The sequence below is a fragment of the Phocoena phocoena genome, chromosome 3 (assembly GCF_963924675.1).
Source record: "Phocoena phocoena chromosome 3, mPhoPho1.1, whole genome shotgun sequence".
Classification (NCBI taxonomy): domain Eukaryota; kingdom Metazoa; phylum Chordata; class Mammalia; order Artiodactyla; family Phocoenidae; genus Phocoena; species Phocoena phocoena.
Window position 1 is genome coordinate 49,700,406 of NC_089221.1, and position 22,196 is coordinate 49,722,601.

At 35.5% G+C, this 22,196-nt stretch overlaps 1 protein-coding gene across 1 annotated transcript in view; it reads left to right on the forward strand.

The window, feature by feature from the left end:
• Nucleotides 1-22,196, forward strand: part of IPO11 (importin 11) — a 179,041-nt gene that overhangs the window by 141,762 nt on the left and 15,083 nt on the right. Inside the window, exons 27-28 of the mRNA XM_065873437.1 lie at nucleotides 1,927-2,022; nucleotides 9,269-9,353. Of these exons, the coding sequence (XP_065729509.1) occupies nucleotides 1,927-2,022; nucleotides 9,269-9,353 (181 nt within the window). The remainder of the gene's footprint in view (nucleotides 1-1,926; nucleotides 2,023-9,268; nucleotides 9,354-22,196) is intronic.

Here is a 22,196-nt window from a genome sequence, read left to right on the forward strand (position 1 = left end):
CCTCCAGCATTTATTGTTTGTAGCTTTTTTGATGATGGCCATTCTGACTGATGTGAGGTGATACCTCCTTGTAGTTTTGATTTGTATTTCTCTAATAATGACGATGTCGAGCAGCTTTTGATGTGCCTGTTGGCTCCAATACCTTTTTCTAAGGTGTTTCTCGCTAAACCAGATAAGGCAGATTGTATGTGTGTTTCTTTGCTGCGAGATTTTAAAAATTCTTATGCGAAGGATATATAATGATACCAAAAATATATACTCTTGCAATAGGTTGCTACATACACATTAAAATGCAACGGAATGATAACAACTATTGGTTATTTTGCCCATCTGGTGATTTAGTTCTCTAAAACCTGATCACACTTGAAAGTACAGACAGAAGGTTTTGACTTTACAAAGGTGAGAACATGACCCAAACTGTGTTGACCTTGGGAACTACTTTTAGTGAACATTTTAAAACTTAATTATGCATGTTAATGCAGTATGAGAAACACAGTATGTCCCTTGCAGGAATGATACTATTAGTTCCCTGGAGATGAGTTATAATTTATTCAGTTATTTTTAGCATAATTTTGTGTGCCAGTAAATGGTCATATACTTCTACTTTTTAAAAGTTAGGCTTATTAAGGTATAGTTCACATACAGTAAAACCTCTTTTAAGCATACAGTTCTGGCAAATGTACACAGTGTATAACACTTCCACACTCAAGATACAGAACATAACCATCACCCCCAAAAGTTCCCTTGTGTCCCTTTGCCTGGCAACCACTGATTAAATAATTTTGCCTTTCCAGAAAGTCACATAAATGGAGTCATACGGTATATAGCCTTTCAAATCTTTTATTTTTCTCAGTGTGATGTTTTTGGGATTTATTCAAGTTGTTGCAGTTATCTGTAGTTTGTTCCCTTTTATTGCTGATTATTCCATTGGATAAATGTCCCACAGTTTATCCATTTGTTAGTTGGTAGACACTAGGATCTTTGCAGTTTTGGATTATGAGTAAAAGTACCATAAATATTTACATACAGATCTGCAAATACTTGTTTTGGTCTTGGGTAAATACCCAGGAATGGGATTGCTTAGTTGTGTGGAGTGTTAACTTATAAACTGCCAATGTGTTTTCCAAAACGGATGTGTCATTTTTTATTCTTACTGGCAACGTATGAGAGGTCCTGTTGTTTTTCACCCTTGCCAGCACTTGGTATTGTCAGTCTTCTTAATTTTACTTATTAAAATCTCATTACAGGGAATTCCCTGGCAGTCCAGTGGTTAGGACTCGGCACTTTCACTGCAAGGACCCGGGTTCAATCCCTGGTCGGGGAACCAAGATCCCGAGCAAGCCGAATGGTGCGGCCAAAAAAAAAAATTTCGTTACAGTTTTAATTTGCATTTCTCTGATGACAAATGATATTGAGCATTTTTTCAAGTGCTCATATGCCATCTGTATTATCTTCTTTGGTGAAGTATCTGTTCAAATTTTTGTCCATTTTTAAATTGAGTTATCTGTCATCTGAGTTTTCAGCGCCAAGTTCTTCATCAGATTTATGTTTTACAGATATTTTTTCCCAGTCTATCGCTTGTCTTTTTCCTCAGGAGTAGAGACTTTTGATATTCAAAATTTTGTACCTGTATTCTTTTAGTTATGAGATTAACACAAGACTATTATAATAAATTAAAGAATATTAAAGCATCTCTTTCCCATCTGATCTACCCACCTAATTAAGCATACTGGTAATCTAGTGAAAGAAAATTTTACTGTAATATGCAAAGTACAATTTCTGCTTTAAGAAATATATTTTGAAAGTTTCTTTTGTACTTTCAGACTAAAATTTCTCTTCATGTTCAAGAGGATAATTGAGGGGAAAAAAAAGAATTACCTGTTGAAACACTTCATTTTAACCTATTTTGCTCTTCTTTTATTCTAGTGTTATCCAAGATAAATTCTGTGGGATTATAAACATCTCAGTGGAGGGCCTACATGATGTCATGACAGAAGATCCTGAAACGGGAACTTATAAAGAGTAGGTGGATCATTTAATTAATTGTACTTGGACTTGGAGAGTAATTAATTATATCCTGCATTATTTTTGTTTACTATAACCATATAAGTTGCCATGGTATGGCAACTTTTAAATTTTGTCTTTATAAAAGAAAAATATTTTTGTTACTTTACTTATAATATTGTTGGATCTTGAGATAAGCTTAGTTTTGTTATAGTGAAATTCTCAATTGGACTTCTTTGGTCTAATCATCATTTTATGATTTGACATTAGGTTTTTAAAAAAATTCCAAGTGTATTTTAACATATAAATTCCTCTTTTAAGATATCTTGAATAGTATGTTCTTTTTTTCCACTAACAATGTTCCCCTGCCCTTCAGGTGAGTTATGGAGAAAGGGGAATGGATTAGCATCTTATATTTGTATTTGACTGGTTGAAGCATCACTGGCACCTTTAAGATATTAGAGGGTCATATGGTACTTGACTAGTTCCAAAAGAGTGTAGTTAAAATTACAGTTGATTATTGAACAACGTGGGGGTTAGGGACGCCAACCCTCTGCACAGTTGAAACTCCACGTATAACTTTACAGTTGACCCTCTCTGTATCTGCAATTCCACATTTATGGATTCAGCCAACCACAGATTGTGTAGTACTGTAATGTGTGTAGCACTGTAATACGAATTTATTGAAAAAATCTACACATGTTCAAATCTGTTTTGCTCAAGGGTCAACTGTGTATTCTTTGGGAGATTAGTTAAAATTATGTTATCAGGAATGCTGATAATCTCACATTTATATAATTATTAATGTGAAAAAATTTTTATCACTATATCCTGTTATTTATAATAGTAGAATTATCATATCTTTCTTAATATTGCTATTAATTTAAAGCATGTTTCATATAATGATAAGCAAGGCTTCATGAGATTCCATACTGCTTGACTTCTCAACAATGTACTTAGCCCATTTTCCTTGCTTTTTATAAAACCATCTATAGCAAATGGGAAAGATTGCCATTCGAATCATACTTTGTTGAAAAATATGGAAAGTAGATATATGTAGTTGAATCTTATTAAACATGTATGAACAAAATGTTTCTGGCGTGTAACTTAGCTTTCAGGAACATAGGAGTCCAGATGAAGTGGAAACCTCAGACTTTTGTGATTACAAACCCAAAATAACAAACCATTTTATGTGTGTAGGCAGTTTTTAAAAAGTTAATGTAGGGGGCTTCCCTGGTGGTGCAGTGGTTGAGAGTCCACCTGCTGATGCAGGGGACACGGGTTCATGCCCCGGTCCGGGAAGATCCTACATGCCGCGGAGCAGCTAGGCCTATGAGCCATGGCCGCCGAGTCTGCGCGTCCGGAGCCTGTGCTCCACAACGGGAGAGGCCACAACAGTGAGAGGCCCGCATACCGCAAAATAAAAAAATAAAAAAAGTTAATGTAGGGATTATGGCACATGACTATAAATATTGTGTTTACATATATAATATGTGACAAAGTTTACAACTGTTTGTGAAATATTTAGGATATATTCAAATGTTCCCTGTCTTCTTTGGAGTATATAATTTAGTTAGGGGGAGGGCGTGTATAATAATAGCACCATGAAACTAGTTACACATTACTAGTTACACTAGTTACACATTACTAGTGAAACACTAGTAATGTGTAAAGACAATGATATATGTTTTGAACAAAGCACACAAAACAGTAGAATTCCAGATTGTGCTTTAATAGAATGTCAGAGAAAGAAAAGGCATAGTGTGTTAACTGGAAGCGCTGAGAGTCAGGAAGTTGTTAGAAATAAAGTTTAGAAATTATCTAGTGTAGTTTCATTATTTAAAAGATAGATAGGTTACAGAAGCTCAGAAAAGTGCAGTGACACAGCAAATTAGTGGAAGAGTCAAGACTAGAACCAAGGTCTTTTGGCTCTATATGCCACACTCAGCCATGAGGGAAGTTTTGGTTTGTAAAAGGAAAATGTTGGATGTAAGCACAACAAACTGACTGGGAGACCATTATCTGGTCTCCCAGATCTGGGAGGTGCATATATCTGTTTGAATTAGTGTTTTTCTTCAGATAAATACCCAAAAGTGGAATTGCTGATTTATGTAGTAGTCCTGATTTTTGGAGGAGCCTCCATATTTTCCATAGTAGCTGCAGCAATTTACATTTCTACCAGTAACGCACAAGGGTTCCCTTTTCTCCATAATCCTTGCCAGCATTTGTTATTTCTTAACTTTTTGAGGATAGCCATTCTAACAGGTGTGAGGTGATATCTCATTGTGTTTTTGATTGCCATCTCCCTAATGATTGGTGATGTTGAGACCTTTCATATGTCTGTTGGCCGTCTGTATGTCTTATTTGGAAAAATGTCTGTGCAGATTCTCTGCCTGTTTTTTAATCAGATTGTTTGATTTTTTTGGTATTGAATTAGATTTTTATATATTTTGGATATTAGCCCCTTATCAAATACATGATTTACAAATATTTTCTCTCATTCAGTAAGTTGCCTTTTCATTTTTTTGAATGATTTCCTTTTGGTTTAATGTAGTCCCACTTGTTTGTTTTTGTTGCCTTTGCTTTTGGAGCAGATCCAAAAAATCATCACTGAGACCAATGTCAAGGAGCTAACCACTTATGTTTTCTTCTAGGAGTTTTATTGTTTCAGGTCTTATGTTCAAGTCTTTGGTTCCTTTTGAGTTAATTTTTGTGTATGGTGTATGGTCTAGTTTCATCTTTTTGCGTGAGTTTCTTTATGTTTGTATTTTAGTTAGTAGAGTTCTTATTTTATTAAACCAGGAAAATATATTAATGACACCTGTAATTTGCTTTCTGCTTGTCTTTGGTTAGAGTGGCTTCCCTTTTTTTCCTTAAATTATGCATTGTTTTTAGGCACAAAGGGAGATGAGATTGACAACCTATTGCCAAAATTTGGGAAGTAATAAGGAAGAAAGGATTTAGCCAGCATTTCAGGAAGCTTAGAGGCACTAAAATTTATTTGAAAAAGACTCATAAATTCTGTTTTTTATAGTTAGAGAGTATAAAACATATCAGCCATCAAGGATATAGCTTTTTTTTTTAAACAAAAATAAAATTTAGGCTTATATAAGCATCTTTCTCCCTTCACTTGATGCATTAACCCACCAGATAGCTCTTCAAAATGGAATAGAGGATATCAGAAGAAGCCTTGGTTCCTTGACTCTAAATTATCCCCTGTATATTATCCTAACTTATGTTGGTCTCAGTGACCTCCTTGGCGTCTCTCTCTCTCCAATTTTACCCTTTTGATCCATTCTGCTCCATGTCTTAAAATTAAAAGCCCAGTTTCTTATAAAGTTGATGGGGCTGTATTCTTTGCTGAACCTCAGTTTACATTATTAGCCTTGTCTCTTCCTCCCTAGATTCTACCTTCTTCCCCAAATGTGCCACTTTTATATACATGGCTTGACTCAACATTTCTTCTTCTTGGCATGTCACACCCTTAGCTTTGCCCTTCTTCGCAAATACCTACCTCTAAGATTCCTTTCCATGCTCTCAGGAAGAATTCATTGCATCCTTCTCTGTTCCTTTGTGGCACTTTGTCTATACTGCTAATATACAACCTTTAGTTAGTTGCTTGTTTTCAGTCTAGAGGATTTGAGGCAGTGAATAAGAAAAGCTCATGCTCATTATGACTGAAAACTATTAACACAGGATTGAAGGAATTTAAACAAGGTTGAATGGCGAAACATGTGGCATCTAGATGTAAAACAGCCCTGATCTTGCTAACTACCAGGGCAAAGAGATACATTAGGAATTACCTCGTTCCTATTTTCATGTAGAGGGAAGTAGGTGTATCAAGAGAGGGAGACTGTTTCTTGGCCTGAGCCCAGAAATGAATTTTTGATAAGATATTTATTTAAAGGACTATAAAAGGATTTTCAGCTGCAAGTAAGAGAAACCCTGAGTCAGCTGTCTTTAACAGTAAAAAAATTTGTTATCCCTTACAACAAAACAACTGCAGGTAAGAGGCTCTAGGATTAGCTACTTGTGACCTCACAGTATCTTTAAAGACCAGGTTCTTTCTACTCCATCCCCTCAACACATTAACTTCATATGCAGGCTACTTTCTCTAATCGTCAGCAAGTACTTCTAGGCATTACAGTTCATGACAATGCCAGTGCCAACCAAGTAATCTTCTTTTTCCTTATGTCTTTTTAACATCATAGGACACTTTTCTAGAAGGCATTTCATCAGACTTCCCTTCATGTCTAATTGGCTAGAATTTCTTAAACACGCTCCTGTTGAAAGCAGTCATTAACTAGAGGAATAGGATTGCCATGATTGCTTACTGAGCCACTGGCACCTGGGGCTCAGATCACCTTTTTCTGAAGCATATGGTGACATGGAAGAGGAGGGTAACCGACAAGTTCAGGGCTCTGTTAGGAAGGAGGGCGATTATGTAGGCAACCTAAGTGTCCACTGCAGAGACCAATGGAATAATGTCAGTTCTAGTTTTATTATAACCTTAAGAAATGGGTTTGGGGCTTCCCTGGTGGCGCAGTGGTTGAGAGTCCGCCTGCCGATGCAGGGGACACGGTTTCATGCCCCGGTCCAGGAAGATCCCACATGCCGTGGAGTGGCTGAGCCCGTGAGCCATGGCCGCTGAGCCTGCGTGTCCGGAGCCTGTGCTCCACAACGGGAGAGGCCACAACAGTGAGAGGCCCGCGTACCGCAAAAAAAAAAAGAAGTGGGTTTGTATAGATTAAATGAAAGGTGTACCTTTAAACCAGAAATAATTTAAAAGATTTCATGTTGCATGCTAACAATGTTGGTTGTGTTTGGCTGGTTGGAGTTTCTTGTTGGGAAAGATTCCGAGTTAGCAGACTAGAGTGCCTGGATGTATTCAGTGGATGAGAGTAGGATGTGAGGGGTGGCTGCCTATGCTCACATGTTAATTGTCCCTATTTTAAACTGTTGTTATTATTATTTTATTACTATTACTACATTCACAGCGCACACATTTTAGCTTACTAGAATTCTATTAATTCTCACCATGCTTTTTATGTAAAACATGATTCCCTATCTTCAATCTTTGTCAACAAAATGAGATTTGACATCTGTTTATATATGTATGTATGTATGTATTTATTTATTTATTTATGGATTTTGTCGGGTCTTAGTTGCAGCACGGGAGTGCCTCATTGCGGCACGTGGGCTCCTCTCTCGTTGTGGTGCCTGGGCTCCAGAGCACACAGCTCAGTAGTTGTGGTGCACGGGCTCTCTAGTTGTGACACACGGGCACTCGGGCTTCGTTGGATCTTACTACCCCGACCAGGGATCGAACCCACGTCCCCTGCCTTGGAAGGCAGGTTCTTAACCATTGGACCACCAGGGAAGTCCCCAAGATTTGACTTTTAATTGGAGATTTTCTTGCAGTAGAGAATTTCAGCTTTGGGCTTTTCAGTTTAATTTTTTTTGTTGTTTTTCTCCACTTTCTACCTTTCAGAGACCCAAATGAATGCAATTTGCAGAATTGCAAAGTAAAAATATCCTGCTCTTTGGGGAAAAAGTGTGTATATTTATATCCAGAATATACTTTATTATTAGTGTGATAAATCTTTTAACTTAGGGAAGGAAGAACAGAGAGTTTTTTACTATACAGTAAGTTGACAGATTTTGGGATGTAGTGAAGGGATTTGATGCAGTACAAAGCATACTTCCATGGAGATCCAGATCTATTGCAGTTAAAATTCAAGTCTGCAGCAGACTTAAAATAGCTTAAGTGAAGGAACTCCATCTTACTTCAGTTCTAAAATGCAAACTGGGATCTAGACTTTTTCTAAACATTTTACTTTATTAAATTAAATACCTTTTGGGTTGAGATAATAATGTCATAATTTTCCAACTTTGTGCCAGAGTTCCTTGGCCAACTAGTTGTGCTGTATCATTTTATAGTTGACCTTGAACAACTCAGGGATTGGGATACCCACCCTCTTTGAATTTGAAAACCCAAGTATACTTTATAGTTGGCCATCATACCCACAGTTCCTCTGGTTCCACGTCCTTGGATTCAACCAACGAGGGATCATGTAGTACTGTAGTATTTACTGTAGAAAAAAATCTGCGTATAACTGGACCCCTGCAGTTCAAACCCATGTTGTTGAAGAGTCAACTTGTATATAATGGTGAACGAAAGCATTGCAGTTCCAAGAGGTTAAAGCCATGAAGTGTGTTAGCGATTGAGCTTTTGCTGTTTTTCAGGGCTTCGGATTTCCAGTTTAAGGTTCTTAGTGTTTGATCCCACCAGGTGTACTGACTCATCAGAGACAGTTGTTCCAAAAATTATTTTTTTAATAGTGGGGGATTAAGGATAAAAGGACATTCATGTCCCCTGCAGGAGTGAGCCTGATCAGGTTTCTGGTGTCAGTGCTTGTCTTTAACCCTGAATCAAAAGTTATTTACACGGCTGAGTTAGGACGTGTCCTTCTCCTGTACTTGCCACAAAACATAAGAGAAACCAAGCTTTCTTTGCCACAGTTTATTGGTTAAGAACCTATGACTCTGATAAATTACTGAATTCTATTCTAAATTAGGAACAGTGACATTTGTTCTATCAACTTGATTCATTAGACAATATTCATATCTTGTCTCCCTGGAACCAATGTTGACTGAATAGGAAGCTGTATTTCTATTATCTCTGCTAATGGTGAAGAGCAGTAGTGCAGATAATCAAAATAAAATGATTTATAACTGTCCTGCTGGTACAAGTGCTATCAGGGACAGGTTCCTCATAGCATAGTAATGTAATTTGGAGCACAAAGTAGATTGTTACATAATTAATAATTAATGTTTTAATGATGTTACTGTTTAAATTACTGTTACTGTTATGAAACAAATAATTAGACATATGAAGATTAGTGGAAAAGAAGTATTAATTTTAAGTGTTTATAAGTATTTTTTTTAGTATCATTTTTTAGAAAGATATAAAAGGTATACCTTGCTTTGTCAAATGATTTATGGTTCAAAAGTTGCCTATAAATAAATTTCTTACAATTTATTACCTAAATACTGAAGCAAAATGCTCTAAATTTTATTTGGTGTGACCCTTTTAAAAGTGAGATATCTTTTTGGAATTAAACTTTTTAATTATACATCTAATTTATCTAGCTATTCCTCACATATTGGTACATAGAAGCATTATTGTTCTCAGTATTTTGAGGTTTGTTTTTAGTATATTATAGACTTTTATTTATTTAAAACATTTTTTTTAAAACTGCAGCTGTATGTTAATGTCTCATCTTGAAGAACCGAAAGTAACAGAAGATGAAGAGCCACCCACAGAACAGGATAAGAGGAAAAAGATGGTAAGTTACAAAAGTAGCTTCTAAAATCCGGGAAAACCATATATTGTCATTATATTATGGATGTTTCAAAATATGTGGTGGTCCATTCTTCCTTCCTTCCTTCCTTTCTTCCGTCCATCCATCTATCCATCCATCCATTCGCCTGACCCTGTTGCAGAATTCGTGTAACATAACTGAGTTTTGAAATTTGGGGTATACTCCTAAAACAGATACATTGCATTCATAGTACAGGAAGTTGAGTTTAACTTTTGATCTGAAATAATTCTTTCTTGTCTTAGCAGAGGGTTTACTCCTTTACTTACAGGAACCATGTAACCCTCAAACCTTATTTAAATTGTAATGCTAATTCTTCTGTTTTGAGAGTTATTGAAATTTCTTTATTCCCTATTTCATGGATCTTATAATGATTTTTTTCTGAAATACATTACAAGCCTTTATAAGAATGCCTTTAAATTAACTGCTAAATTGTTTTGAAAACCATAACTCTCACTACAGGAGTCTGATAAGAAAAAGGAACCAAAAATAGGAAACATCTAAAATATCTTATCTCTAAAATTATTTATAATCATAAATTTTTAAATACTTTGACACGTGAATATAAAATAGTTACATAAATAAACTTTTTCTCCTTTTTTTCTTGGAATCTGCTCTAGTCTCCTGACCTCACCAGTTATTAACGTCATTGTACTTTCTGTCCTCATTTGCAATTGAGAACAACAGCACTCTCTACCTCAAAAATAGAATAAATAAATTAATATATAAAATGGTCATGAGATAGATAATGCTGAACACCTAATAATCACTTGGTAAGTGTTGGCTATCATTAGTCTACTCATGATATTCACTCCTTGAATTATCCCACATTGATCCTCAAGGGCTTCATCCTAGGTGTACAGCTAATACTGCATGGCTCTGACAGCCTTCTTTTAAACTGTGTTTGAGTTTAATCCATTTTACTTTGTTTTATTGCTAGATGTCATTTCCCTAGCACTAGTGTAGAGGAAAGGACAATATCCAAGAGTTCATAAAACCTGAATTCTAGTCCTGTTTGTGTTGTTAATTATGACCTTGAGGAAGTCACCTTGTCTCTTGAGAATCATTTCCTCATCTGGGAAATGAGGGGGAAATTGGATTAGCAAATTCCAAGGCCTATGAGCTAAAAAATTATTTGATTTTTTTTTTAAAGCTCTTAATACCATTCCTTTCTTTCCCCACTATCTGTGTCTTAGTGAAGTTTTCAATTGTGAATATATCTCTGGAAATATTTCTCCCATGAAATGAGACTGCTAAGCAGTATCCTAAATACATGCAAAATGTATTTTCTTCACTTAGAATAATGATAACCTTTTGGTAGAACATAACAATTTGTCTTTTCCCCTCTACTTTTTAAGCCTTGAATATATCATTGGTGTTATAGAAAAATACGATAACATTTTTCTTAATCATGTTCTGAACTTATAAATGAATAATAGGTATTCTGCTTCCTTTCAGATCAGCTTTTTGTATACTTAGTGACACGGTTAGTCTGGTAGATCTGCCCTTTGCAAATTGATCTACCCAGGTCTATTCTTCATTACATATAGAATCCTTAGTAACATCATAGAGTAGTAATTTTAATTCTAACTTTATTTTGAAGGTAAGTGCAGTACTATCTCAGAGAGCAGTGTAAGAACATAGTTTTCGAAATAACCCTTAAAGTTCTTTGATTTAGTTTTGTGATCCTAAATTTTATTTGAGCACTCATTATTTTATCATTATTCTATTTTAGGTAATATTGATTTATAGAAAAACTTTTATTTTTTAAAGTGGCTGATTTTATTTGAAATTAGTTGTCACAGTAGCTATTTGATGTAGATTTATATTGTCATCTCTATTAAGTTTTCCAGTGCCTTAGCCATAAGGCTTTTCGTCTTATGCTGATAAATACCACAGTGTTTATGATTAATGCTGAGATTATGTATCTTAGCCTTGAATAAATATAATTGTGAATACAGTGCTAATTTTTCAGTAACTTTTCAGTAACAAACAAGATTAGTTTCACTGTATCTTCAGGGTTACAAGAATGAATTATGTACTTTCTTTCTGTAATTATATCATCATTCTTGTACTGTGATGTCTTTAACATTAGAAATTATTTGAGAATTATCTAAATGTGTCTTGGTTGTAGTTTCAAAGGGAAGTGTTTGCTGGTAGATGATTATGAATTATTATTCAAAAGAAAAACCAATCTAGCATCAAAGAGTTTTTTCATTTTAAAATGAAATTTTTTATTTACTTGGAAGAAAAAGTGTAGCTGCTTGATTCCAGGATTACATAGTTGAAAGTCTGATTTACTGACTGTCATTGTTGTCTTAAAGTAGTCCCTAAAATGTGGCGTCTTCATTTCAGTAGCTGCTTTGGTAGAGTGAAGCAGCAGTGATTATAATTTAGAAAGGTGGATGATAAGTATTATATCAAATGTGCCAAATGATTTTCCATAAGTTTATGAGAATTCTCTGTATTTCATCTTAAATAAGGATGAAATTTCTGTTCAGGAAAGCTATTAAGCGGTCCAGACTTTTGATTGTGTGCTTTTTTATCCAGCTCTTCTCTGTTCTGTTTGGGGGGAACTAATTCTGAGAAGATTGAACGTGGCTTAAGCATTACACTTCATTTCTAAGTTTCCTCTCAGTCCAGTATACTCCAGTAGTAGAATGGTAATTTCATGACCTCTTCTATAAAGAATTTAGCTAATACCTTAACATTTTAAGTTCCTTATAATTTCTTTTTTTGTGAAATGCAACATACTAGGCATTTATAGGTTGAAACTTCTCAAATTTAAGTTTTTGAGCATATTAATTCTTTCTGGCAATGTTTTGGTACCTGCTAAGAAAGCATTATTAATGAAACATTTGATATAATAAGTAAAGCTGTGTTGATCATGCTTTCCTGTTAAAAGTTTAAGCCCTAGAAATATTTTGATAATCTGTTTCTGTAAATAATAATCTAGTTTTATACATACTTAAGAGATGCTTTAATTGATAATGGGGTATAAATAAGTTGAACATTATTAAAACTACACTAGCTTCTCACTCACTTGTGCTAGTAGAAGCAGTAGCACAAATAAAGGTCTATCTAAACATCATTCATATGGTCTTCTGCTTTTGCTGTAGCACAGCTAAACAAATTGATGATATGTTAGGTTGGGTTGCATTTTATTTGATAAATTCATGACCAGATCCTAAGTCTTGTGGCAAATATAATAAAGCCTGAGCATGCCTTGCATTTTGCCTTCGAGTGAGTATTGTCTCCTGTGCTACTATTGCCAAATACAGCGCTGGGTCAGGGAGGGACAAGTGCTGCATTGTGGGAGTGGAACTTGTCTGAAAATCATACCCTTCAGGTACCTGATATTTCTCTTTCTGAGAGCAGATAGATGGCCTCTTCCTCCACTTCTGCCTCTGTTTCCCTCCCTCTTCTCCTTCTCCCTTCAGCTTCCTTCCTTCTCATCAACTCTCCCTGAAAACTTATTTGCGTAACTATGAAATACAGCAGGTTTCCTCAGACTTTTACTTACATTTGGAATATAGAATACATTGTTGGAGGGAAAGTTACCTTATTATCAGTTGCAAATATTCCACAATGTTGTTTTGTAAATTTTTAGTTCAAATATAATGTCAGCAGCGTGCACTATAGTGGTGGTTTGGGATGGGACATTGTAAACTCTCCCTGAACAGGTTTTTTTTTTTTTTTAGGTTGTTACATAATATTTATTTATTTAAAATATATCTTTATTGGAGTATAATTGCTTTACAATGGTGTCTTAGTTTCTGCTTTATAACAAAGTGAATCAGCTATACATAGACATATATCCCCATATCCCCTCCCTCTTGTGTCTCCCTCCCACCCTCCCTATTCCACCCCTCGGTCACAAAGGACCAAGCTGATCTCCCTGTGCTATGTGGCTGCTTCCCACTAGCTATCTGTTTTACATTTGGTAGTATATATAAGTCCATGCCACTCTCTCACTTCATCCCAGCTTACCCTTCCCCCTCCCCGTGTCCTCAAGTCCATTCTCTATGTCTGCGTCTTTATTCCTGTCCTGCCCCTAGGCCTGAACAGTTTTGATCACTGAGAACCAGTAAGATTATTCTTTTGCCTGTTCCTATTTACCTCTAAAAAACTCAGCAGAACTAGTAGAAAGACAAAATTGTATTTGTCACTAATAAGGTACTGTCTTCTTAATTCAATATCAGTATTTTGAAATGCATGTTAAAAAGACATTTTTATTTTACAAATAATATGAGATTAATCCATTATCTTATTATTGGTGGTTTCTGAACTGCCTTTTGAGAATCCTTACCCTATAACATTGAGTAATCAAGGTAAATTATACAATTGTTGAAAATACTCTTTAGTATTCAACTTGCATGAAATGTCACTCTGGTTATGAATTTAGAGCTTTTCGCTTTTCCTCAACTCCCCCAGTTCTGTTACATTTTCCCCCTCTATTTCTCATGCTAAATCTTGAACTTATCCTAATTTGGAACTGATCTCATCCAAAATCCTGAACTCTGACATTTCTCTCTCATCACAACCTCTTCTTCTTCCTCACTAACTATTCCTTTTCTCCTGGTAAATCTGTTTTGTACCTTTATCTGGAGCCCCATAATTCGTCCTTGTTTTCATAATCACTTTCCCAGCTTTTAACCTAGATTTCCTTGTTTTTCTGCTGTTTTTAACTTTGGACAGACCATATCCTTTGCCTCCCTGCTTTAGACCTACTACATTTCTGGGCCTGGGAATCAAGCATACATATTTCTTTAAAGGGGCACATATTATTCTGATGTACAACCAGGGTTGAGAACCACTGCAATAAGAATTTAACTCCTTGTTAATCTTTACAGACCTCTGTAATATGACTCCAGCCAACCTTTTGAGGCTTGTCTTCCTTTTTCCCCATGCTGTCTCCTAAACCAAATAACTTATCTCCGTTCATATCTATGTTTTCTTGTCTCTGTTATGGAGTTCATACTAGTCCTTCCATCTGGAGTAGCCCCTTTATCCTCCTTCTCTCCACTCAGCTTACTCTTTTGCCATTTTTCTCATGAGGTACTCTCTCTTCTCACTGATCACCTTTCCTACCCATACCCAGTTACAGAAATGATCTTGCCCTCTGCTAGACTTACATAGCAACTTTTCTGTATGTTTTGACTGCCTTTACCACCTGCATTTTAAAAAAGATATTGGAGATCAGAATACGAAAGATAATGATCCCTGAGAAACAAAAAACAAACACTGTGAGCCCACTGATTGCCACGTATTACTGCCTTCAGTTTCCAGGGAGTGGCCTAGGGAGCCCAGTGGTCTCTCTGATTTGAGGAGAGGAAGCTGGAAATCTGAAGACACCAGAGTGGCTCAGGTTACCAGAGAAGAGGAAGCTGCTCACATAGAATTTTGGGGATCTTCATTGGGTCCCCTCTCAGTCTTCACCTGAGTACTGATTAGCACATACAAGTGCAGAAGTTACCCAAGTCCAGAGAAAGAACCTCCAGAATGGATTGTTACGAGAACAATACTCAGAGCTGACACAGAGCAGGGAGTAGTCCCTCATGTCAGAGTGGAAATCTCAGAATTCACAGAGTATTAGGTAGAGGACTCAGAATTGTATTACCTCGGCAGTGGAGCAAAATTAGCCCTAGATTAGGTATTGCTCTGTTCCTGCCAAACAAAGCTTAAAAGCAAAATCCGACCTACCTAAGGAGACAAAGGACCTGTACTCCAAAAACTATAAGACCCTGGTGAAAGAAATAAAAAATGACACAAACAAATGGAAAGATTTACTGTGTTCTTGGACTGGAAGAATCTATATTGTCAAAATGACTATACTACCCAAGACAATCTGCAGATTCATTGCAATTTCTATCAAATTACCAATTGCATTTTTCACAGAGTAGAAAAAAATGTTTTTTAATTTGTATGGAAACACAAAAGACCCTTAATAGCTAAAGTAATCTTTTTTTTTTTTTTTTTTTTTTTTTATTTTTGGCTGTGTTGGGTCTTCGTTTCTGTGCACAGGCTTTCTCTAGTTGTGGCAAGCGGGGGCCACTCTTTGCGGTGCGCGAGCCTCACTGTTGCGGCCTCTCTTGCTGCGGAGCACAGGCTCCAGATGCGCAGGCTCAGTAGTTGCGGCTCACGGGCCCAGTTACTCCGCGGCATGTGGGATCCTCCCAGACACGGCTCGAACCCATGTCCCCTGCATTGGCAGGCGGATTCTCAACCACTGCACCACCAGGGAAGCCCCTAAAGCAATCTTGAGAAAGAAAAACATAGCTGAGGGAGTCAGGCTCCCTGACTTCAGACTATACTACAAAGCTACAGTAATCAAAACAGTATATCATTGCCACAAAAACAGAAATATAGATCAATGGAACAGGATAGAAAGCCCAGAGATAAACCCACACACCTATGGTCAATTAATCTATGACAAAGGAGGCAAGAATATACAATGGAGAAAGACAAGTCTCTTCATTAAGTGGTGCTGGGAAAACCGGACAGCTACATGTAAAAGAATGAAATTGGGGCTTCCCTCGTGGCACAGTGGTTAAGAATCCACCTGCCAATTCAGGGGACACAGATTCGAGCCCTGGTCTGGGAAGATCCCACATGCTGTGGAGCAACTAAGTCCGTGAGCCACAACTACTGAGCCCATGTGCCACAACTACTGAAGCCCACGCACCTAGAGCCTGTGCTCTGCAACAAGAGAAGCCACCGCACTGTGACGAAGAGTAGCCCTCACTCACCACAACTAGAGAAAGCCTGTATGCAGCAACGAAGACCCAGTGCAGCCAAAAATTAATAAATAAAATTAATAAATTTTTAAAAAAAGAATGAAATTAGAACAATCTCCAACACCACACACAAAAATAAACTCAAAATGGATCAAAGACCTAAATGTAAGACTGGATACTATAAAACTCGCAGAGGAAAACATAGGCAGAACACTCTGACATAAAACACAGCAATATCTTTTTGGATCTACCTCCTAGCGTAATGGAAAAAGACACATTATATAGAGAGGGAAAGAGATAAGGCCAGTGGCAAACTTGTCATTGGAAACAGTGCAGGCAAGCCAGTAGCAGAGCACCATTTTTAAAGTATTGAAAAAAAAAAATCGTTTCTCTTATTTTCACATTACTAACATAATCTTTTGATACAACTTTTTACTACTGAAAATAAAAATTGTTTTATTTAATCCCTGCTTAATTTGTGAAGTTTTCAAATTTTATTTTGATAACAATGAAAGATGTCCCGTTTTCTCATTTTTCTTTATTCAACAAGAATATGAAATATTTACAGGCTGTTTACGTAACCTATAATAGTATCATAGATGGCCCCTGAAAATCTATTATACTAATTGTCAGATTTTTCTCATTTATCATACTACTGGATATTCTTATGCTACTGCTTGATTGAAACTATAGAAGTATAGGCTTGAATGCTTTTTAATCATTAACATAGAAGTACTCACATTTGTTACTTTATGGCCTGCCATCTGATTCTTTTTTTTCCCTTCAGAATTGCTGAGATGTTTTCATTTTTCCCTTCAGTCTTTGATACATAGTGTTCTGTAAAGTCTGTAGATAGATAATAGGAAAAAGCCATTCAGAAGCTGGTTTGTTAACAAGAAAATCAGATCTGAATTGTTCATTATGAATGTTTTTATTGATATCTAATTTTAAAAAACAGTATAAATAGGTAAAATTTGTCTTTGTTCCTCTGCCTCCTAGAAAGCTTTAAAACTCAATTCTTAAACTTTAATATTAAAGAACAGTTTGAAAAATAATGACTATAAATGATTACTTCTGATTTTGCAAGTAAAGCAGTTGTACTGGTTAAATTTTTATATTACTTGCTTGCTGCCACTTATTTTTGGTTGTCACTTAACATATTTTCACCATTCTGATTCTCTTAAGGCCCAATTTATTAAAATTGTGTGTAAATCCTCCCAGTTCACCATTCTCTTAAAAGTAGTTCTCTGTTGACTCTTAGTCAGGTACCAAATAATTCTACCTGCTGCAGTTACACAACTGCTTCTCTTGACCTCCACACAGTGGCAATAGAGTAGCATCTTCAAAATGAGCTATTTTTCTTTTGTATTCATTCCATATGCATTTTTGAATGCTCACCATGTACAAAGCATTGATCTTTATAATCAGTATTTTCTCTGCTAGCATGTTTATCTACCCACAGAAGCTATTTTCTTGTGTATGTTGGTAAATAATACATACATATTCTTTAAAAATATTCAATGCCATTAGCTTATTACAAAGCCAGTTTCTTAAAATGGGAGGATCTACTTGTTTTTATCTATGCTTTGCTTAGATTCTACCTATAAGTTTGACTGACTGCTATATTGCTGTTAATATATCCTTATCTTCATTTCTAGGTGATGCTAAAATGTAAAAAAGGTTATCCTAGGTATATTTTTTATAAACCTAAGGCCAGCTATATAAAAAATACTAAATATTTCAAAGTTGGATTGAACAAAACTTTCTGTACCAAGTGAGACTTCAAAATCAATGTTAAACTTACCCCATATCTTGAAATATGCTATTGCAGTGGTTAATTCAGCTCTTACAAACTGTGGAATTGCAAGTAACATTAAACCATCCAAGAGGATAGGAAGTAATGAATTGAATAATCCAACTGAGATGTAATAAAGGCACAAATTGATAACCAGGCATCCTCCTGAGATAGCAGTTTTTCCCTGTGATGGAGCTAAAATGTTAATCAAAAAATAGTCTGAGATCAAGAGGTTAAGATCTTTCACAGTAGGCTACATCATAGTAATCAAAAGACACTAGAAAAGAAAATTCTATTGAAAATGCTCTTGGAACTAAATAAAGTGATGGCTTCTAAGTTTTTGCTTTTAGTTGAGATCTCAGATTAATTCCCTGCTGACATCAGTATTGTTCTTGAGTATTAAAAAAATAGGCAGCCTCTCATTATTCATTGTTTACTTGAATTGTTACTGAAAACTTTAATCAGGAAGAGTTCAGTAATTTGCCACTGTTCACTTGGAAACTTTGGCAATGTGGTATTGACTCAATAAATAAAGTCTTCATATTTTTAGATGAAGAATATGACCTGGTTTGGGAGAACTTAGGTAACATTACAGTGAACTTTAGACTGTCTTCTTGATGGGTTTTCCTACTCTATTCCTGCTTTCCTCTTCTGCTTCTTTCTTTTTCTCAATAAATTATCAGTATGCTAATTGTGTTTTTATAAGGAGCCTATCTTTTGAGGAAAGGTAAATTTAAGAAGCCTTTTCAAAGAATTGTTCTACGTAAGGAAGTTCCTATTTTGAAGACTTTTTTTAAATTATAAAAGTAACCTATACTAATTTTAAAAATCACAAAATCATTGTATGATGTGGAATACCCTTTCCCCAAGGCAACCTTTACTAACATTATATGTATCTTTCCAAACAGTTTACATATATAAACATCTGTATGTAGTTCACAAATTAGAAACACTATACATTCTATTTTGCTGCTTGATTTCTCTTAAATGTAGTAAATGCATGAGCATATTTCCTGTACATAAATTTAGATTTGCATTATTTCTTCTAATAGCTGCACACAATGACATTCCATTGAATGGATCTCCATCCCATGCATCTCTTGTGCAGCAGTTCTCAAAGTGTAGCCCACAGATAACAAGGGGTTCCCCAAACCCTTTCAACAGTATTATTGTTTCATAATAATAATAATAATGATTTCATAATAATACTAAGATATTATTTCCCTTTTCATTGTGTGAACATTTGTACTGGTGGTGCTAAAACAATGTTTTGTACCCAGTGGTGGGTATAACTGCTGGCACTTCAGCATTAATAAGGTCAGTGACAGCAGACTATACTAGCAGTCATCATATTCTCCACTACCATACACTTAGTTTTTTGTTTTTTAAAGCTCCAGTTTCATTTAAGAATGTCTTTGATGACATAGTACAAATTATTAATTTTCATATATCTCCACTCTTGAGTGCCCATCTTTTAAATATTTTCTGTGTCAAAATGGGAATATTCTCTGACAGTGGTTGGTCTTGAGGAAAAGTACCTTTGTGATTGAGTTGTGAGCTGAATTAAACCTTTTTCATGAACACTACTTGAATGTGGAAGTGGAAGAGCAGCCGAAAGATAAATATGATCATTCAGACTTGAGCATTTGGCATGCATTTTCTCGAAAGTAAGCACGTCACTTCAAGGAAAACAACTAACAATTTAAATTTATGTGCCCAGTGGTGGTACATGAGTTGTCCTGTACCCTGGAAAATATGATAGCTAGAAAGCGGTAATTTGTTGTTTAATGTACTTTCTCTAATTATGAGTGAGGCTGAGCCTTTTTCAGATGCTTGTAGCTCATTTATATCCCTTTGTTTGATGAATGACTTGTTTATATTTTTCTATTAGAAATTTTATTTGTTTGGTTTTTTGCTTTTAAATAAGAGTTTTCTGACAGATTATGTTTCCCAAGAATGGTCATAATAATATCTCCCATTCCGTATGCCATTCTTAAAATGTGACTTTGACATTCTTCCCCATTAAGATGTTAGGCCTGTATTTCCTTTTGTTGAAACTGGTCAGGCTTGCTGGTGCTTTATGACTTCTGAGTCTAGATCATTAGATATAGCTTCTACCTTGTTCCCTAGGGACACTTATTTTTGGAAGCCAGTTGCCATGCTGTAAGGAAACCCAAGCATCCACAAGGAGAACATAGGTCTTATTTTCCCCAGCAGAAGTCCCAGAGAACAACCAGCATTAACTGCTAGACACATGAGTGAGTGACTCTTCAGGTGGTTCCAACTCCAAGACGGCTTCAATGACTCCATTAACATTAAAAAATAGTTGTTATTTTATGGCACCTAGTTTGGACTAGTTTGTTAGGTGACGGTCAGTAACCTGAACAAGCTGTTTATAGATTAAAGAAATCAGCCCTTAATTCTCATCTTTGTTTCTATCTATCTACCTATCTATCTATCTGTCTGTCTATATATCTATCTAAAACTAGGAACAAAGTTAGGTTTATTAGCTTGTTACTACAAGGGAGAATGTACACATTGGGAGCTGGAGTTCAGTTACAGAATGGTCTTGTCAAGGATTGGTTAGAATTTGTAAGCCAGTCAATTTGCTGGGTCAGTCATTGGTCTTACCTTTAACATGAATTCAATGCAGTTACCATGGGATCAGTTGTCAGTTTTCTTGTCTTGGAATACGTGGATCTAAATGAGCTGTGGTAAAATAGTATGGGTTTAGATTGCTTGTCTTGCGTGTCATGGTTTAGGATAGTTTTTCTGTTTTGTGAGTCCTGGGTACAGTTTTGCAAATTGTCTCTGCTTCAGTTCTCAGATTCCCCCTCACAACTATCCGTGAGGCTTTTTTTTCTTTTCACTTCATTTGACCCTCTTTCTGAAAGACGAAGTGCTATCTTCTGAGGACATGATCAATCCAGATCTGCATTGCTCTTTGAGAGATCATCACTGTATATTGAGTTTTCCGTGGTAGTTGTTTTCATCTCTTTAATTTGACAGCATTTTTTGGCTTTTGACTTTGTTTTCGAACTCTTCTTTTGTTGTGTATGGCTTTATGGAGTGATTGGAATGGCTACCCCACTCTTAAGAAATCATTTCTTGTGTTTTTGTGGGCTTACTTCATTTAAATCTTTAACTGGAAATTTTTTGATAAAGGAGTGAAGTAGAGCATCAGCTTTTTTTGTATATGTATATGTATATAAATATATAAATACATACATGCACATACATGCACATATGGCTTGTGTCACAAAATTAATCAGTAGCCTGTCTTGTGTTTACTGTTTTGAAATGCCACCTTTATCAATCAGATTCTCCGTTGCCAGATTAACATGGATTTATTTCAGAACTCCAAATTGTAGTCTGTAACCCTGCCTATTTTAATTACTGTAGCCTAACAATGTGTTTTAATACTCATAATGATGTTTCTAAGGATATTTTACTTGAAAATTCACCATAATATAACTTTTAAGGTAAACTGAACACTTACTAAATAATTGTTAATTACCTTGGTCTGAAGTGGGAAAGAGTTACACTGGAAAACAGCAAAAACTGTATTGTTTGAAAGTCAGAGGCGTTAAGACTGGCTATTTTGATGCTAAGAATTGCAGATTTATTTTCCTTTTAGAATATTTCTTAGATCAGTCTAATACATACATACATACATACTCCAGCTAGATCTTTTGAGCAGTGCATTGAAAGCAATTGCTTCTTTGTTATCTCACCCTAACTGTGTGATGTGAATAAAGACATAGCTTATACCAAAAGCTAGGGTGTGCTACCATGATTCAGAGTCAAATGAAGAAAATATGAGAAAGAACATGTCCATTTATATTAATTTAAAACAATTAAAATTATTTAATTCTCCTGTATAAAGTGATATGTTCACAAATAAAATATCACTTCTGATGAAAGAGGATTTGTTAACTAAAGAATTTACAAATTAAATGATACGGATTTCATTTTATCCTAGCCACTCTAATTCATTTTTACATAAACCCTAGCAAAGTGAAATGATTTAAAACAGCTTTGCACAATTTTGTACTTATTTATGTGAAGATCATATTAATAAGTCATTGGATTTTTCAGGAACTGTCACCTTGAAATAAATTACTTTAAAATAAAAACAGATATAAAAGAGGAAAGATTTTGTTCTAGAAACTATCCAGGTGTTAGTTATAACTTTCTTTTAACTTAAACGAGAATTAATTTCTTCCCCACACTTTCTTACTGAGCTGGAAGAAATGAAGAAACTGATGACTTTCTTAA